The sequence below is a fragment of the Salvia hispanica genome, chromosome 6 (genome assembly GCF_029641045.1).
Source record: "Salvia hispanica isolate PSC_SH4W2 chromosome 6, Shi_PSC_v1, whole genome shotgun sequence".
Taxonomy (NCBI): domain Eukaryota; kingdom Viridiplantae; phylum Streptophyta; class Magnoliopsida; order Lamiales; family Lamiaceae; genus Salvia; species Salvia hispanica.
The window spans coordinates 17,823,944-17,839,199 of record NC_142697.1 but is presented as its reverse complement, the minus strand read 5'-3'; the positions used below and the strand labels follow the sequence as shown (position 1 = coordinate 17,839,199).

Here is a 15,256-nt window from a genome sequence, read left to right as displayed (position 1 = left end):
TTTAACATATACTCCTAATATAATTTTGTTTTTGAGCAATTCCTTAGAAGAAATGACCTTTGGTGCACCCGGTCTTGGTAGTATATAGTATATGTTGGTATGAATGATGATGTGAAATGGTCTATCATAACATCTCATTGTTGAGGCTGGACGCATGCATGCACGTTTGATATGCATAACTTGAATTTGAATAATTCATTAGATACTATCAATTTCTATCAATTATAAAAATATTTTTATACTTGAATTCTCGTATCAACACCAAACTATATAAAAATAGAAGATGTCACGCTATTGAAGTTCCTCATTAAAATAATTATTCCAGAATTGTGTTCGAAAAATTTAAAATAGTACTCCCCACATTCCTAATAAATAGACCGGTTTTACTATTTTAGGCTGCCCTCAATTTAACAATGTCTGAATTATATAAAGTTTTTAACCTATATATTACAAGGGTTCATATAGCGTTGGGCAAAAGATGAGCGGAGGAAGAGTAGAGTGAAGGGTGAAGCCGAGTAGAATAGATTATAGGGGCCCATATAGCGTTAGGAAAAAGATGAGCGGGACGACGCCAAGATGAGGTCGAGTCAGGCAACATATAGTAAAGGATGAGCAGGACATTACCAAGCATGACCTTACTTTGTCTCTTATAAATAGAGGCTAGAGAAGACACTGATACTAATGCAAAATCGTTAAAGTAGAAGTCATAAATATTAACACAATAACAAGAGAATATCAATGCAAGTATCTGAAAATATCAACACAATTTTATTGATATTGTACATGCATTACATTGAAATTTTTCGATACATTTATTGATATAAAATCTCCTTACGAAAACTGAAATAAAATTTATAAAATTTCATCATCTAATCATCATCGAAATATATGCAATTGAAATCTCGTTATAACTCATTCTCATTCACATTTTATTATAAAACCAATACTTTAAAAGTAGGACCCACATCCCACCAACTTTTTCAACTCACTTTCTATTACATTTCCTAAAACCCGTGCCAAGTCAAATTGTGTAAAATTATATGGGACGGAGGGAGTAATAGTCAATATTGGACCTACATTAATAGTAATGTAATGTATGATGAATTTTATTTTCTAAAATATAGAAGTGGATTTTGTTTTGATAGATGGACCAAAACTAATTGCATGATTTATAATATTGATTAGGATCATTAAAATTCTAATTAAGCTGATTATGTTAATTAAATGTATTAACTGTGATGTTTTTTGGCGCTTCGGAGCGCACTGTGTGATGTAAAATTTAATAATAAGATAATCAATTTGATCGACCTCTACTAATTAAACCATCTCCCAATCAATGAAGCGGCTAGGCACAAAGAAAAAGGCTAAACTTCCAAATTAATACCAACAATCTACATGTGTGATTGTGTTTATTTTTGGCCCCACAAACGCACCCAAACATGCACTATAAATCCCCATTCAGTCTTAGCTCTTACCACAAAATCCCAATTACATGCTCAAATAAACCTACTCACAATATATGCTTATCAAGAAATAAAATCATCATATACTACAAAACCCTTCTTATTACAAAAAACATTCTAAAAAATGGGCAACGCCGATGATGGCGAGTACGGCTCGGCGGCCAGCCACCGCGTGGCCCTCCCTCCGCCGCAGCCGTTCGTGACTTCGCTGAGGAACACTTTAAAGGAGACTCTCTTCCCGGACGACCCCCTCCGGCAGTTCAAGAACCAGCCAGCGCGGAGGAAGGTCGTCCTCGGCCTGCAGTACTTCTTCCCGATCCTCGAGTGGGGCCCGCGTTACACGTTGGACTCGTTCAAGTCCGACCTCATAGCCGGGATCACCATAGCTAGCCTAGCCATACCGCAGGGGATAAGTTACGCCAAGCTCGCCAACTTACCCCCTATCCTTGGCCTATGTAAGTAAATTAATTAATATTGTCTCATACTTATATAGTTACAAACTTAATTAATTTACATCATTTTTTTATATATAATGACTTAGTACATTTTTAAAAAATGATTTTTTTTTAAAGATTCGAGCTTCGTCCCGCCTTTGATTTATGCTGTGATGGGGAGCTCGAGGGATTTGGCAGTCGGAACCGTGGCTGTTGGATCATTGCTGATGGGTTCGATGTTAGGAACGGTGGTGAATGCTAGTGAAGAGCCTAAGCTCTATCTTCATCTTGCTTTCACTGCCACATTTGTTGCTGGCCTATTTGAAGCTGCCTTAGGCATTTTCAGGTAATTAAATAAGGGAATTTATTCTTGATTTAATTTCTAAAAGGATTATCTATATATAAAAATAAGGTTATTATTTCCTTTTGTGTAAATAAATTGTAAGGTAATAGTATCACATGAATAAGACAATAGTTTTTGTAAAATTATGCTAAAGATGGAACAATTATTTGTCAATTTGCCTAATTGCACATGTCATGCTCATTTTAAAAAGGAAGACTCTATACTCCTACATGCATTTAGCTTAATTAAAATAAAAGATTAAAAGAGAGGAAGATGTGCAGGCTAGGGTTTATAGTGGATTTCCTATCCCATGCAACGATAGTAGGATTCATGAGCGGAGCCGCGACGGTGGTGTGCCTTCAACAGCTCAAAGGCCTACTCGGGCTTGAACATTTCACCCACGCCACTGATATTTTATCTGTCATGCGTTCTGTTTTCACTCAAACTCATAAGGTAACTAACCAAACTTTTTTCCTAATTAATAGGAGTACTACTATTTTAAGATTACTTACTTATTGATATTTTGTAACAGACCAAACATGAAAACTCAACCAAAAAACTGGCATATTAGGAGAGAGAGCTCATTTAGCTTATATACCTCATACCAGTTGCTCTCACAATCGATATACGTGGAAATTGAGTCCGTAACACTTATACTTATAAAATCATTACTATTAGTATATTGTGTTGTGTGAATCGTTGTGAAAAAACCTCGCCAACCACCAGCTAGGCTCATTACTTTTTTCATTCAAATTGAAATGTAATACAATTAATTATTAGGTGGCGGCCAACTTTAGGTTTGAATCATTATACATTCAAAAATTTGGGTATTATCAGCCATCAATTCTTAGCTGCTTCATCTAAATCAATTCAGAAAAAATATGGCCCTCGAGTGTACGTTTTCCTGCTTCAATTATGTGGATATTTTGTACAATTCGTAGATGACAAACAAACGAGTATTGATTTACTCTTTTTAATCCCTCATATCATTTTCAAGAATCTCTTTCGATCTCGAGTAGGTCTGCTCTATATCATGTCACATACTTTTGCCCTTGAAAAACGAAAAAATTGAACTACTTTTTCTAATCCAAAAGATATTTTTGTAGTAATTTAAAGATATTTTGACATTAGTAGTATTTTTGTGATCAAATATCCGGTGAGTGACATTGTCTGGCACGGATGTTTCGTGATGATTATTTAAGTTTGGTTAGTACAAAACATTAATCAGTTGTTAATCGACGTTGATGAATCAAAAAATATTGTCATTTAACATTTATTTACTTTTGCTATTTATCATTTGGCAGTGGAGATGGGAAAGTGCTGTGCTGGGATTAGTTTTCCTTTTCTACCTATTGCTTGCTAGATACTTTGTAAGTCAAACTATTTAATTATTTTTGAACTATTGTCGATTACATTTTAGCTAGCAAATGTCTAACTTAATGTATAGCGTTATTCAATTGTAGTATAAGAGATCACAATTCTCTGGTTGGTGATAACTTTTTTTTACTATAGCAAAGAAAGAATTAATACTAAATTATTGGTGTGTAGAGCAAAAAGAAGGCAAAGTTATTTTGGATATCAGCAATGGCTCCATTAACATCGGTGATAATGGCAACTATTTTTGTGTACTTTACCCATGTAGAAAAACATGGTGTCCAAGTGGTGAGCCTTTATTTTTATTTTATTTATTTTGCACTATTTCATTAATATCTCCGTCTTTTATTTTTGTCACCACATAAAAATCTGAAACATTATTTCACCCCTTCTTGATATTTCTATATACATTTAGTGTGCATAGAATAGCATTATTAAGGTTGCATGTTGTTTTCCAACATTGTCCAAAAATAATGCTCTTTTGTTTTTGTTGACAAGTAATTTCCATTAGCATGCAAATCCCGAATAATTGATGACTTTAATTATTGATCGAATTAGCTTTACAGTACTATCTGACGTGGATTATACACTACTATTATTTTTTACTTTGCATGATTATTTTTCAGATCGGAGAGCTAAAAAGGGGGATTAATCCGTCTTCAGTGACGGATTTGAACTTGGATTCGAAATACCTGCCGGTAGCAATTAAAACAGGCATAGTCACAGGCATCATAGCTCTCGCTGTAAGAATTTTTTACTTTAATTTAGCAGTATGTTATTACTATTTCATTAATTATTTTGTGGGGACTAATTTCATTATTGATTATTAAACGTTTACATGATTATATTGAGCACGAATATGGACATCACATGTGTTGTTTTGGCTGATTTCTCTACTTTATTAAATTTGGTATGTAATACCAAATTATTTCGAATCATCCATATAAGGTGAGATTTGTTTGATACGGTTCTATTATTATATCATGTGGCAGTTTGCGAAAAGTAGTGCATGCATTCATATTGCCGTTTAACTTATGCACTTTTTGTTGAATATATACATGTACAAATTTACTCTAAATTAATCACCTCGGGGGAAAAATTAGTACTTCAATCATGTCAAAATGTTGTTTGATTTACTTTTCTAAGCCATAGTAAAAATTGTTAAATGGACAGGAAGGAATAGCAGTAGGGAGAAGCTTTGCCATGTTCAAGAACTACCATATCGATGGCAACAAAGAGATGATTGCTTTCGGGATGATGAACATCGCCGGCTCTTGCACTTCTTGTTACCTCACCGCAGGCCCATTTTCAAGATCCGCGGTCAACTTCAACGCCGGCTGCAAAACTGCAGTCTCAAATATAGTGATGGCCTTGGCTGTAATGATCACATTACTATTCCTAACTCCATTGTTCCACTACACGCCTATCGTCGTCCTATCCTCCATCATCATCGCTGCCATGCTCGGCCTCATTGACTACCAGGCAGCAATCCATCTATGGCACGTCGACAAATTTGACTTCTTCGTCTGCATCACTGCCTATGTTGGCGTTGTCTTCTCCAGCATCGAAATCGCCCTTGTCCTAGCGGTATATTTATATGTCTAAAATAACTTTATGTATATCAATCTGCCACAAATTTAACGCATCACTCATATATATATATATATATATATATATATATATATGCAGATTGGACTCTCTATTATGAGAATACTATTGTTTGTTGCAAGGCCCAAAACATTTCTTTTGGGTAATATTCCAGATTCAAAGGTTTTTAGGAATATTGATCACTATCAAAATGCAAGAAGTGTTCCTGGAGTTATCATTCTTGAGATTGATTCTCCAATCTACTTTGCTAATTCCAACTATTTGAGAGAAAGGTAACTATTGTTTTCTTTTATTTATCATCACAATTTAAATAATTTTTGTTGTTAAATTTCTTCTTTTTTTTTATTGTTTATTCCAGAATTTTAAGATGGATTGATGACGAGGAAGAAAGATTGAAATCACTTAAAGAAACAAGCTTGCAGTATGTTGTACTTGACATGAGTGGTGAGCATTTTACTATCTAAGATACTAGTATGACTTATTTAAAGGTCTAACAATTTTGTATACTTATTCAAAATTTGTCATATATAGTGCGCAAAAATGTCAATAGTTATTAGTGTTTTAATTGTGAAATGCTTGAAATGGTTATCTTCTCTGCAGCCGTTGGGAACATTGATACGAGTGGGATCAGCATGCTCGATGAGATCAAGAAGATCGTTGATCGAAGAGGGCTAAAGGTCAGGGTCTTTTTATCTTTTTTCTTCCATTTTAATTTCCTCCTATAGTCTATAATGAAATTGAAAAGAGTTGGTACTATTATCTAATATTGAATCTTGTGTGGATATGATACGAGTAGTTGATGATGGTGAATCCTGGAGCAGAGGTGATGAAGAAGCTAAACAAGTCAAAATTCTTAGAAACAATAGGAGAAGAATGGATATTTCTGACAGTGGGAGAGGCTGTTGGAGCATGCAATTACATGCTTCATAGTTGTACCCAACAAATGAAGTCTCATGAATCGGACAAGCAGTATAACAATGTGTGAAAATAGCTCGTGTTACAAGATTATCATTTGGAGCTTTGATTTACCCAATAATTAAGTAAAAATAAATCGGTTGCTCAACTGTTTCGATTTGACTACTATGTGGAAACTTTGATTTTATTTACAAAATTTAGTTGGGCTAAAAAAACAGTCTAGCTCCCAACAGCAAAGTAGAGGTTCAATTTTTCTTTTCAATATTTCTGGCCTTCATCTTTATCAACTGGTTAGTCACTACTGAAAATTTAATCTTTGTAACAGGGCATATATATACTTGACTTTAATTTATAAGATAGAGTAATATAGTTAAGGGAAGATCTGTTGTGATGAGATAAAAATTAAGGTAAGCTTCTTATTCTCTCTGCTTCTCTAATTTATAATCCAAATTCTAATACTCATTTTTCTCATTCTCTCTGCTTCTCTAATTTTTGCTCCAATTCGTTCTCCCTCTTGGAGAACAACAAACTCTAAAAAATTACTTCACCCCAACGGTGTTCTTGGATTAATCTCTAGTTGATCCATGTCGATTGCTTCTACTAAAATTGCAAATTCGAAAACAAAAATGACTATTCTAGAATATGACTACTAGGATTCTCGAACAAAACAATTTTAGGACAGATGGAAACAGGGCGAGGTATTTTCCAGAATCCTAGGATATGGTGTATTTAATTATTTATAGCGTTGTGATTAAAAAAATTATAGAGCAAGAGTGAGTCGTTTTCATTTCTAAAAATAGAATCAATCAATTTTGTATGAATTACACCTAGTATTTAACATTTTGACATGTGAGCATGTGATGTTTTATTTCTATACAAGTATTATTTTCCCCCCTACATAATGGTTAGATTTTCCTAGCACATGATTCTAATATTATTGAGTTGACATTAAAAAATTAATAAATGACTATTCAAAATATAGTTATGATCCAAAAACTGATATAATGATAATCTGTTTGTAAATGGTAAGACTAAACCTGAATAGACCTATTGTGACACAGAAAAATTAATCCAAATGGCCTAGCGCAATACATTTATCACTGGCCTGGCCCATCACATAATCGATGTATTTTAACTGAGGAAAATGTTATGGCATCCCGTAAGTACATAGAATTTCTATGTTCTATTCGAACTTGCTTTCTTATTTAGTGAGCTGAGGTCATAATATCCTATAATTATTTGCTGAAAAGATATAAATTCATATTTTCCCACGAATTCTAATATCATCAATTAAATATTGCTTCATCTGCCCACTATCAATTATAATCCTCGTAGTAACCGATACGAGTTTTATGTAAAATTAGTAAAATTTAAAAAAAAAATAATTAACATCTTAATAGTGAATAGTGAAATCACCTCATTAAAAAAATGATTTGTAAACAATAAAATAAGACTAAATTTTATGAAGCTAAAATAAAAAAAATGAGTATGTGACTAATAGTTATGGACTAAGCCTAACTATACTAAATAGTAAATAATATTCCATCCGTCGTAAAAAAAAATATAGACTAGTTTTATTATTTTAGGTCCTCCTCTAAAATTACACCAAGTTTAAATATAGTAAATTTTGGACAAATTATAATCTTACACATCAATTACAATATAGACCCCACAATTTACTAACATTCATTCCACTGCATTTTTCCTTTATCTCTTACTTTTTCTCATCTCTTTCTTATTTTACCAATTGTACATTAAAATCTGTATCATTTACAAGTTTGTCTATTTTTCAATACTCACTCCATTCACAAAATAATATCTCAATTGCTATTTTATGATGTCTACAATTTAAAGTTACATTTACCTTTTACAATTTTTTATTAGTTCTATTTTAAGCAAGTGGGACTAACAATCCATTAGATCATTACACTCATGTTGAGGTATATATAAGTGGGATCTACATTATTCTAATTTTTTTCACACTTTTTTTCACACTTCTAGATATTTGTGCAAGTCAAAGTGAGATTATGTCCAATTTCAGCACCATCTAATCAACCTAGCAGGTTAAGAAGATTGAAAGGTGGGAATGTTGGATAGTTTTGATGATTTTCTAGAGTGTGTGAACAAAGCACGGGATATTTTTTTGATTAATGATAAACAACCAAATTTTGTACAACCAAAACAAGATTATATTAGTAACTTTGATGTGTTAATTAAATATTAAAATAATAAATATAAATAGTTAATAAATTAAAAACACTTTATTAGTTTTTGATCTCATTTTCAATTTCTTATTTTTATATTTGAATTATTTCTCTATTATTTTTCAAATTTGAATTAAAATATGCATTAATTATATTTTATGATTCAAAAAAATTTAAAAAATTATACATAAATACCACAATATTATGCATGTTCCCTATACTATAAATATGTCTAACTTTTTAATTAATTGTATAAATAAATTACATTTTTTCTCAAATAAATCAATTTTTGGTTGTACAAAATTTGGTTGCATAGGTTTATTGTTTTTTTATACAAAGATTGAAAAATAAATATTTAATGAATTAAGTGGAGTGTTAATGAAGTATGAAATGTCATATATTTCTTACTCATAATGATACAATAATGACAAAAGATATATCAAGAACAATAGTGAAAAAAGAAAGTATGTAATAACATAATAAAGTATGAGTGAAAAATGTGAGATGAATTAAATGTGTTGGATTTTAATTAAAAAGGAAACGACTCATGTAACACTCCTAACTAGACAGCCATTGACCGAATATAGGAGATGCCTCAATTTCAATACCATAAAGTTCGATGAAAATAAAATTCATTCTCACATACTAATCAAAACCAACATTACATACAAAAGCATATTAATTCTATTTTTCATGTCAACAAGACAATAATTTTTATATAAATTATAATACAACACAATACTTAAAAAATATACAAAAGTAAAGATATAGTAATGTCAATGTAACAACTCAACTGTTATAAATAATTCTATTTTTCATGTCAACAAGACAATAATTTTTATATAAATTATAATACAACAAAATACTTAAAAAATATACAAAAGTAAAGATATAGTAATGTCAATGTAACAACTCAACTGTTATAAGATAAGATAGTAGAAAAAGAAATACTCCCTTCATCTCATAGTAGATATCACACTTTCCTTTTTAGTTTGTCTCATAAAAGATGTAATATTTCATTTTTTTTTGGAAAAAAGTTCTCTCTCACATTAATATAAATATTTTTTTTTCCACTTAATACACAAAACAAAACCTCCTAAAATCTCATACCAATCCTCAAGTGTGACATCTACTATGGGATGGAGGGAGTATGACTGAACTAAAATAATAGAATTCTTCTTTTGTTCTAGGCTGTTAATTGCATTCCATCTTAATGAAGAAGAATAGAATTGTTCCCAGTTAGGGAGTGACGCATAAGCATTATGCATCACTGTAAATGAAACGCATAACTAATATGCGTCTTTAAGGAGTGACGCATAACAGTTATGCGTCTTTAAGGGGTGACGCATAACCATTATGCATCTTTCAACTGGTTTAAATCGGGCAGAAGCAGCGCTCAGACCAGAACAGATTGCACTTCCAATTCCTCACGGGTGTTTGCGATTTCCGGTGATGTCCGACAATTTCGGTCGATTTCCAACATTTTCTCCATAAGTTCCGGTAATTGTTCTTCAATTTAGCTACATTCATCATTATTCATGTTTATTTTGCTTTCATTTGTTAGTTTTACCCAATTTATTAAATTAGGGCTTATAGAAAAAATGTCCCTAATTGTTGTTTTTGGAAAATGTTTTTGATGCAGAAATCATGCAAGTATTGTGAGTTTGTATTGGGGTGGTAGAGTAGTTCAGCTACCACATATGGGTATTGGTTATGATCCACCTCGTGCGAGGAGCTCCATCGTATTAAATTCGTGTGTTTCTTATTCTGAATTGGTAGCAATGATATGTGATGCGATGAGAATAGTTATGAACCAACACACTATTGAATTATTGTGGAGACAATGTATAGTCTTTGCTTTCGGTATGAGTTATACATGTTCTGTGATTTGCAATGATGAAAGTGTAATGTTTATGTTCAACAATGCTCAAAATTCAAGTGGGTGTATTGATTTATTTGTTGAGTATTCACCAGTGAGAAGTTCAGAAATCCCACCAGTTGCTGATTGTGGTATTGGATCATCTGCGAGGGTTGAACTTTTGAGCTCTGATTGTGGTATTGGATCATCTGCGAGGGGTGAACATATGAACTTTGATCATAGTATGAATGAGCCGAGAGATGTTGTAGATGCTGTTGATGTTGGTGTTGGATTGAATGATGAGGTAGATGTAGCAGATGTTCTTAATGAGCCAACAACACTATCTGAGACTGAGCCAAAACCCGATCTCTGTGATGGTGATAGTTCTTCTGATGATGAGCTAATACCATGTAAACCTGTTGTACAAGGTGAACAACCACTTCCGGAATACAACACTCGAGGGTTGAAATTCTTTCGCGAATTACCAAGTCGTCCTTCTGGAGTATCTGATGATGTTGTTGATAATGAACACAACAATTTGTATTGGGATGAGAAAGAGCCGCATCGGATTGTGTTGGGAACAAAATTTGATTCGAAGCTTCATGTGAAGACTGCTATAACTATGTGGAGTTTGTGGCAGGAAAAACAGTTTAAGGTCGTCGAGAGCAAATTAAGAAGGTGGCATGCCGTATGCAAATTTCCAGCAGGAACGATAACAACAGGTATAGGCATCATCAGCACCACCGACGCTGAAAAAGCGAGGGAATGTAAGTGGGAGGTTTCAGTTACACAAATGGCGCATGACGATATGTGGGAAGTTAGAAAGTGGGTGGGTCGACATACTTGTGTAGGCCATCGTGCTAACAGAGATCATGCTAACTTCTCATCGGCAATGATTGCTCTGTGTATTCGACATCATGTGCGACAATGTGCCGATTTCAAGGTCTTCTCAATAATAGCTGATGTTCAATACAGATTTGGTGTGTCAATCAGTTATAAAAAGGCATGGTATGCAAAGAGAAAGGCTATAGAGTTTGTATATGGTGGATGGGAGGAATCATTTAGGCAGTTGCCAAGCTACATGTTTGAACTCCAGTCACAGAATCCGGGCACAATTGTTGAGTGGAAGCACAACGAGCTGTTGAGTCAGAGACGTACAAATGTGTTCAACTATGTTTTCTGGGCATTTGGGCCTACAATACATGCTTTCTAGAAGGCTGCACCGGTGTTAACAATAGACGGGACTCACCTCCGAGGAAGATTTAAAGGTAAGCTGCTTGTTGCTTATGGTTTTGATGCTAACAAGACATGCTTGCCTATTGCATATGTTGTGGTGGATGAAGAAACCAATGACAGTTGGTCGTGATTTTTGGATCATGTAAGAACTCATGTGGTGAAATACGAGAGAGAGGTGTGCATGATATCAGATAGGCATAAAGGAATCTTCAAAGTAATGGAGTCTGAAATCATGACAAGGGCCCAACAGATACACCACAAATTTTGTTTGGTCCATGTGAGGTCAAATGTGTTGAAGAAGCACGAGGGCCCCAGTGTTAAGGCCATGATCTGGAAGTTGGGGGTCGGTACTCAGGTACGTAAATTTGACAGAAGAAGTCGAACATTATCTGATGTCTGCCGTGGTGCGATGCGAATGCTTGATAGGATTACAAAAGAATGTTGGTCACTATGCTATGATGGTGGACTTCAATGGGGGTGGCCACAACAAACATGTCGGAGTGCTACAACAACGTGTTGCGGGGTGTTAGAGAGTTGCCAATTAGAGCTTTGGTTGATTTGACATTTTGGAGGATGGTGAAATGGTGGGTGCAGAATAAGACAAAAATTGAACACACTGAAGGTGAGTTAACCTCATGGGCGAGGGACATGCTTGCTAAGAATGACTCAAAGGGGCAGACGTGGAGAATTCCTTGTTCACATGGTTGTGCAGTTGCTAGAGACAGAGGTCACGTCATGATTGACCTCATAGATAAGTCCGACTACCTAAGTACATGGAGATCACAGTACTACGGTGAAAATTCATTTGATGCACCAAGACACGAAGATTATTGGGTTGAACCTTCGTGGAAATTGCGCATCACCCCTCAGCAGTTGATTCCTAGAAGGCGTGGTTGAATTAGAAGAAGGAGGATACGTAATCAAATGGATGTCCGCGAGGAAGATGAACCGAGAGCTCCCCGCCGTTGCAGAAATCGCGGGAAAGAGGGGCATGACCGAAGAAATTGCACAGACGGTGCTGTTCAGTAATTTCGTGGTATATATTTCCTAGCTTTTTGGCATTGATTGAGTTGTGCATTTGAGAGCTGTTAGGTTTTTTATTGACAATTTTTTTGATTTGCAGGAACAGCTGACAAGAGAGGGCATGGCTTCGAGGCTGAATATTGTTGATGTTTGTTTTTTGTTGCAGAAATTGTGATGGATCTTATTGGACAATTACTATGTTTATTTATCAACATTTTATGGTAAATATTGTTGACACTTATTATGATTTATATTGACTTTTGTTGACAGTTATTATGTCAGATGAATATTGTTGTCATTTTTTTTAACCAGGTGGAATGAGTATTTGACAATCGATACTTTGTATTGTCAATTTTTAAAAAAAAATTGCAAAAATTTATCTTAATTATGTGACCAAAACCTGTTTCAATATAAACAATACCAACATATTTATAAACATAAGTTCACCAAAAATCATTAAAACATATAAGTTCACACTGAAAGATACAAATGAAGCCAACCCCTATCAAACACCTATTTCCCCGAAGGGGTGAATTTTGTTGGAGCTTTCCCTTTGTTCTTCCTTGTTGAAAATCCTCTGAATACATTGTGCATAACCTTCCCAATCTTACTTGATGAACTCTTCACAGTTGGTTGTGACGATCCCTCGATGGGTGGTCGAGATATTACTACTCCATCCCCTTCCCCGCCCTCTTCTTCCCCGCCTTCTTCTTCGTCGTCCTCTTCTTCCTGGCCCTCTTCTTCTCCCACAGGAGCCACAAATTGGTAATTCTGGAAATAAGAATCACGTCGTGCTCTAGCTGCATCCCAAACAGTACCAGCGTCAAAGAATGAATCACATGATAATCGTGTTACCCATTGCGAGTAGTCGTGGCTTGAACCACCCATCTGTGACTGTGACCCTGGGTAGACAGACCAACTAGGGGCATCGTACTCTGGACTCAGTGGCTCTGGTTCCGCATACTCAGGTTGTGGCTGTTGCGGCTGCGACAACCTATACTGTCGTGTATACCGGTGTCCACCTACCCGAACACCCGGCACTCCACGACGAATAGAAGTCGGTGGGCGTATCGGCAAGACCACATCTCGCCGTTGCGACGTGGGATACTCCATCACATCAGTATGGTTCGTCGCACGAAGGGCCTCAACAACCATTTCTTGAATCTGCCGTAACCGAGGATCGGTGTCATGTTTAGAGGTCAAATGTCATACCCCCTGAGCCATCTCAGCCTAGATAATACAAAATCATTACAACCAATCTATACAAACTTAAAACTGAATACATTTTTATATACAAAAACATACCAACACTTTCATAGAAGAGGTTGACTCGTTCATCCCAGTAGTTGACTGTGTCCCAGGTTGAGTTAGGTATGACACTGTGATCTTATTGTACCACGCCATATAGCCCGGATTAATGCGACCGCCCATGCTCGCCGTTGCATGGTCAAAAGTTGATTGGAACCTCTCGTGTCTCATATCCCACTCATCAATGAAGAATTTATGTTTCTTTGCCCAATCAGCGCCCTTCATCCCACGACGGTGACTTTTATACAAATGTCCGACATTCTGTAGCATCCTATCATGGCACTCAGGAATACGCTGGTAGTGGTTAAATTGTCGGCAAACTCGTCCAGCCTCGTGTGCCCCGACAAATGACCAGCACACCAAGTACGTGTCACACAAAAAGGATGCAGTCGAATCAATGCAGTAATCAGGCAAGATGCAATCTACATACGGTGTTCACAGAAACTACAAACATATAATATAAAAACCATATTACTTTCATAGTATAGTAAATTCATTAACTAAGACAACAAAAATAAATGTCACCTGGTCGAGACGAATCAATGATAATTGATCACGATAGTAAGCAACTGAATATCGGGGAGCATTTCCTATTTCAGTAACTCCGTGCCACCTATACATAAAATTAATGTCAAACATTACCAAAGGAAAATAGATAAGTGAGTTAATGTAAAAAATACATTACTTGGCTCCACACGGGGTATACGGCGTGTGCGTAGGCGATATCATAAAGGATGGCCTCAATGTGGGCATTCTTTCCCACGCCCATAGCTGCAAAAGAACCATAGGTCCACCCAAATCCCTTTTCTACCTGCCTACAGAAACCTCGCATAAATAATGATACAAAAACGCCAAAGCAGCACTTCCCCAACTGATATTAGCCACTTGGTTCGGATCGTCAAAGGCATTTAACCACATAAAGGGGACCTTGCACCCTGTGGTGTCTGGTATAATAAGTCCCCCTAACAAGATCGGGGCATGTATACGTGCCCTTTGGACGTATGATCATGCAGCCCATCACCCAAAGGTAGCGTCGCTTGGTGGATCAGAGATGTCATTAACAAACCGCCCTGCTTTGTTTCTGTGTCTGTGTGTATCCGCCCTGCTTTGCAAAATGGTTGAAATCCACCGGAAAAGGAGAGTATTTCGCCGCAGGAACGCCTGAATTCGCCGCTGCCTTCTTGCGAACTGGAAGTGAGTTTGCTGCTGGCTTCTGCCCGTTTAAAATTCACACAAAGACACATAATGGTTATGCGTCATTAGGCAACGCATAATGGTTTTGCGTCACTCAATAAAGACGCATAATCGTTATGCGTCACCTAAACACGCATAATAATTATGCATCACCCCTTAAAGTGCATATTAGTTATGCGTTTCATTTACAGTGACGCATAAGCAAGAAGAATAGAATTGTTCCCAGTTAGGGAGTGACGCATAAGCATTATGCGTCACTCTCTAACTGAGAACAATTCTATTCTTCTTCATTAAAA

The 15,256-nt window shown here is 35.6% G+C and overlaps 1 protein-coding gene across 1 annotated transcript; it reads left to right on the top strand.

Moving 5' to 3' along the window:
• The first annotated feature begins 1,489 nt into the window (after positions 1 to 1,489).
• Positions 1,490 to 6,399, top strand: LOC125203571 (sulfate transporter 3.1-like). Its single transcript, XM_048101952.2, has 11 exons — positions 1,490 to 1,918; positions 2,036 to 2,243; positions 2,522 to 2,693; positions 3,545 to 3,610; positions 3,789 to 3,902; positions 4,241 to 4,357; positions 4,788 to 5,201; positions 5,304 to 5,494; positions 5,581 to 5,666; positions 5,823 to 5,899; positions 6,019 to 6,399. The coding sequence occupies exons 1-11, from the start codon at positions 1,588 to 1,590 to the stop codon at positions 6,205 to 6,207; spliced, it is 1,965 nt and encodes a 654-aa protein (XP_047957909.2). The 5' UTR covers positions 1,490 to 1,587; the 3' UTR covers positions 6,208 to 6,399.
• The last annotated feature ends 8,857 nt before the right edge of the window (positions 6,400 to 15,256 follow it).

What these genes read in the sequence shown, in the direction of transcription:
- LOC125203571 (XM_048101952.2), top strand. Translation starts at nt 1,588, where the DNA reads ATGGGCAACGCCGATGATGGCGAGTACGGCTCGGCGGCCAGCCACCGC. An exon ending in GCTGCCTTAGGCATTTTCAG is followed by an intron (nt 2,244 to 2,521) that starts GTAATTAAATAA and finishes GAAGATGTGCAG; the next exon opens with GCTAGGGTTTATAGTGGATT. An exon ending in TATTGCTTGCTAGATACTTT is followed by an intron (nt 3,611 to 3,788) that starts GTAAGTCAAACT and finishes ATTGGTGTGTAG; the next exon opens with AGCAAAAAGAAGGCAAAGTT.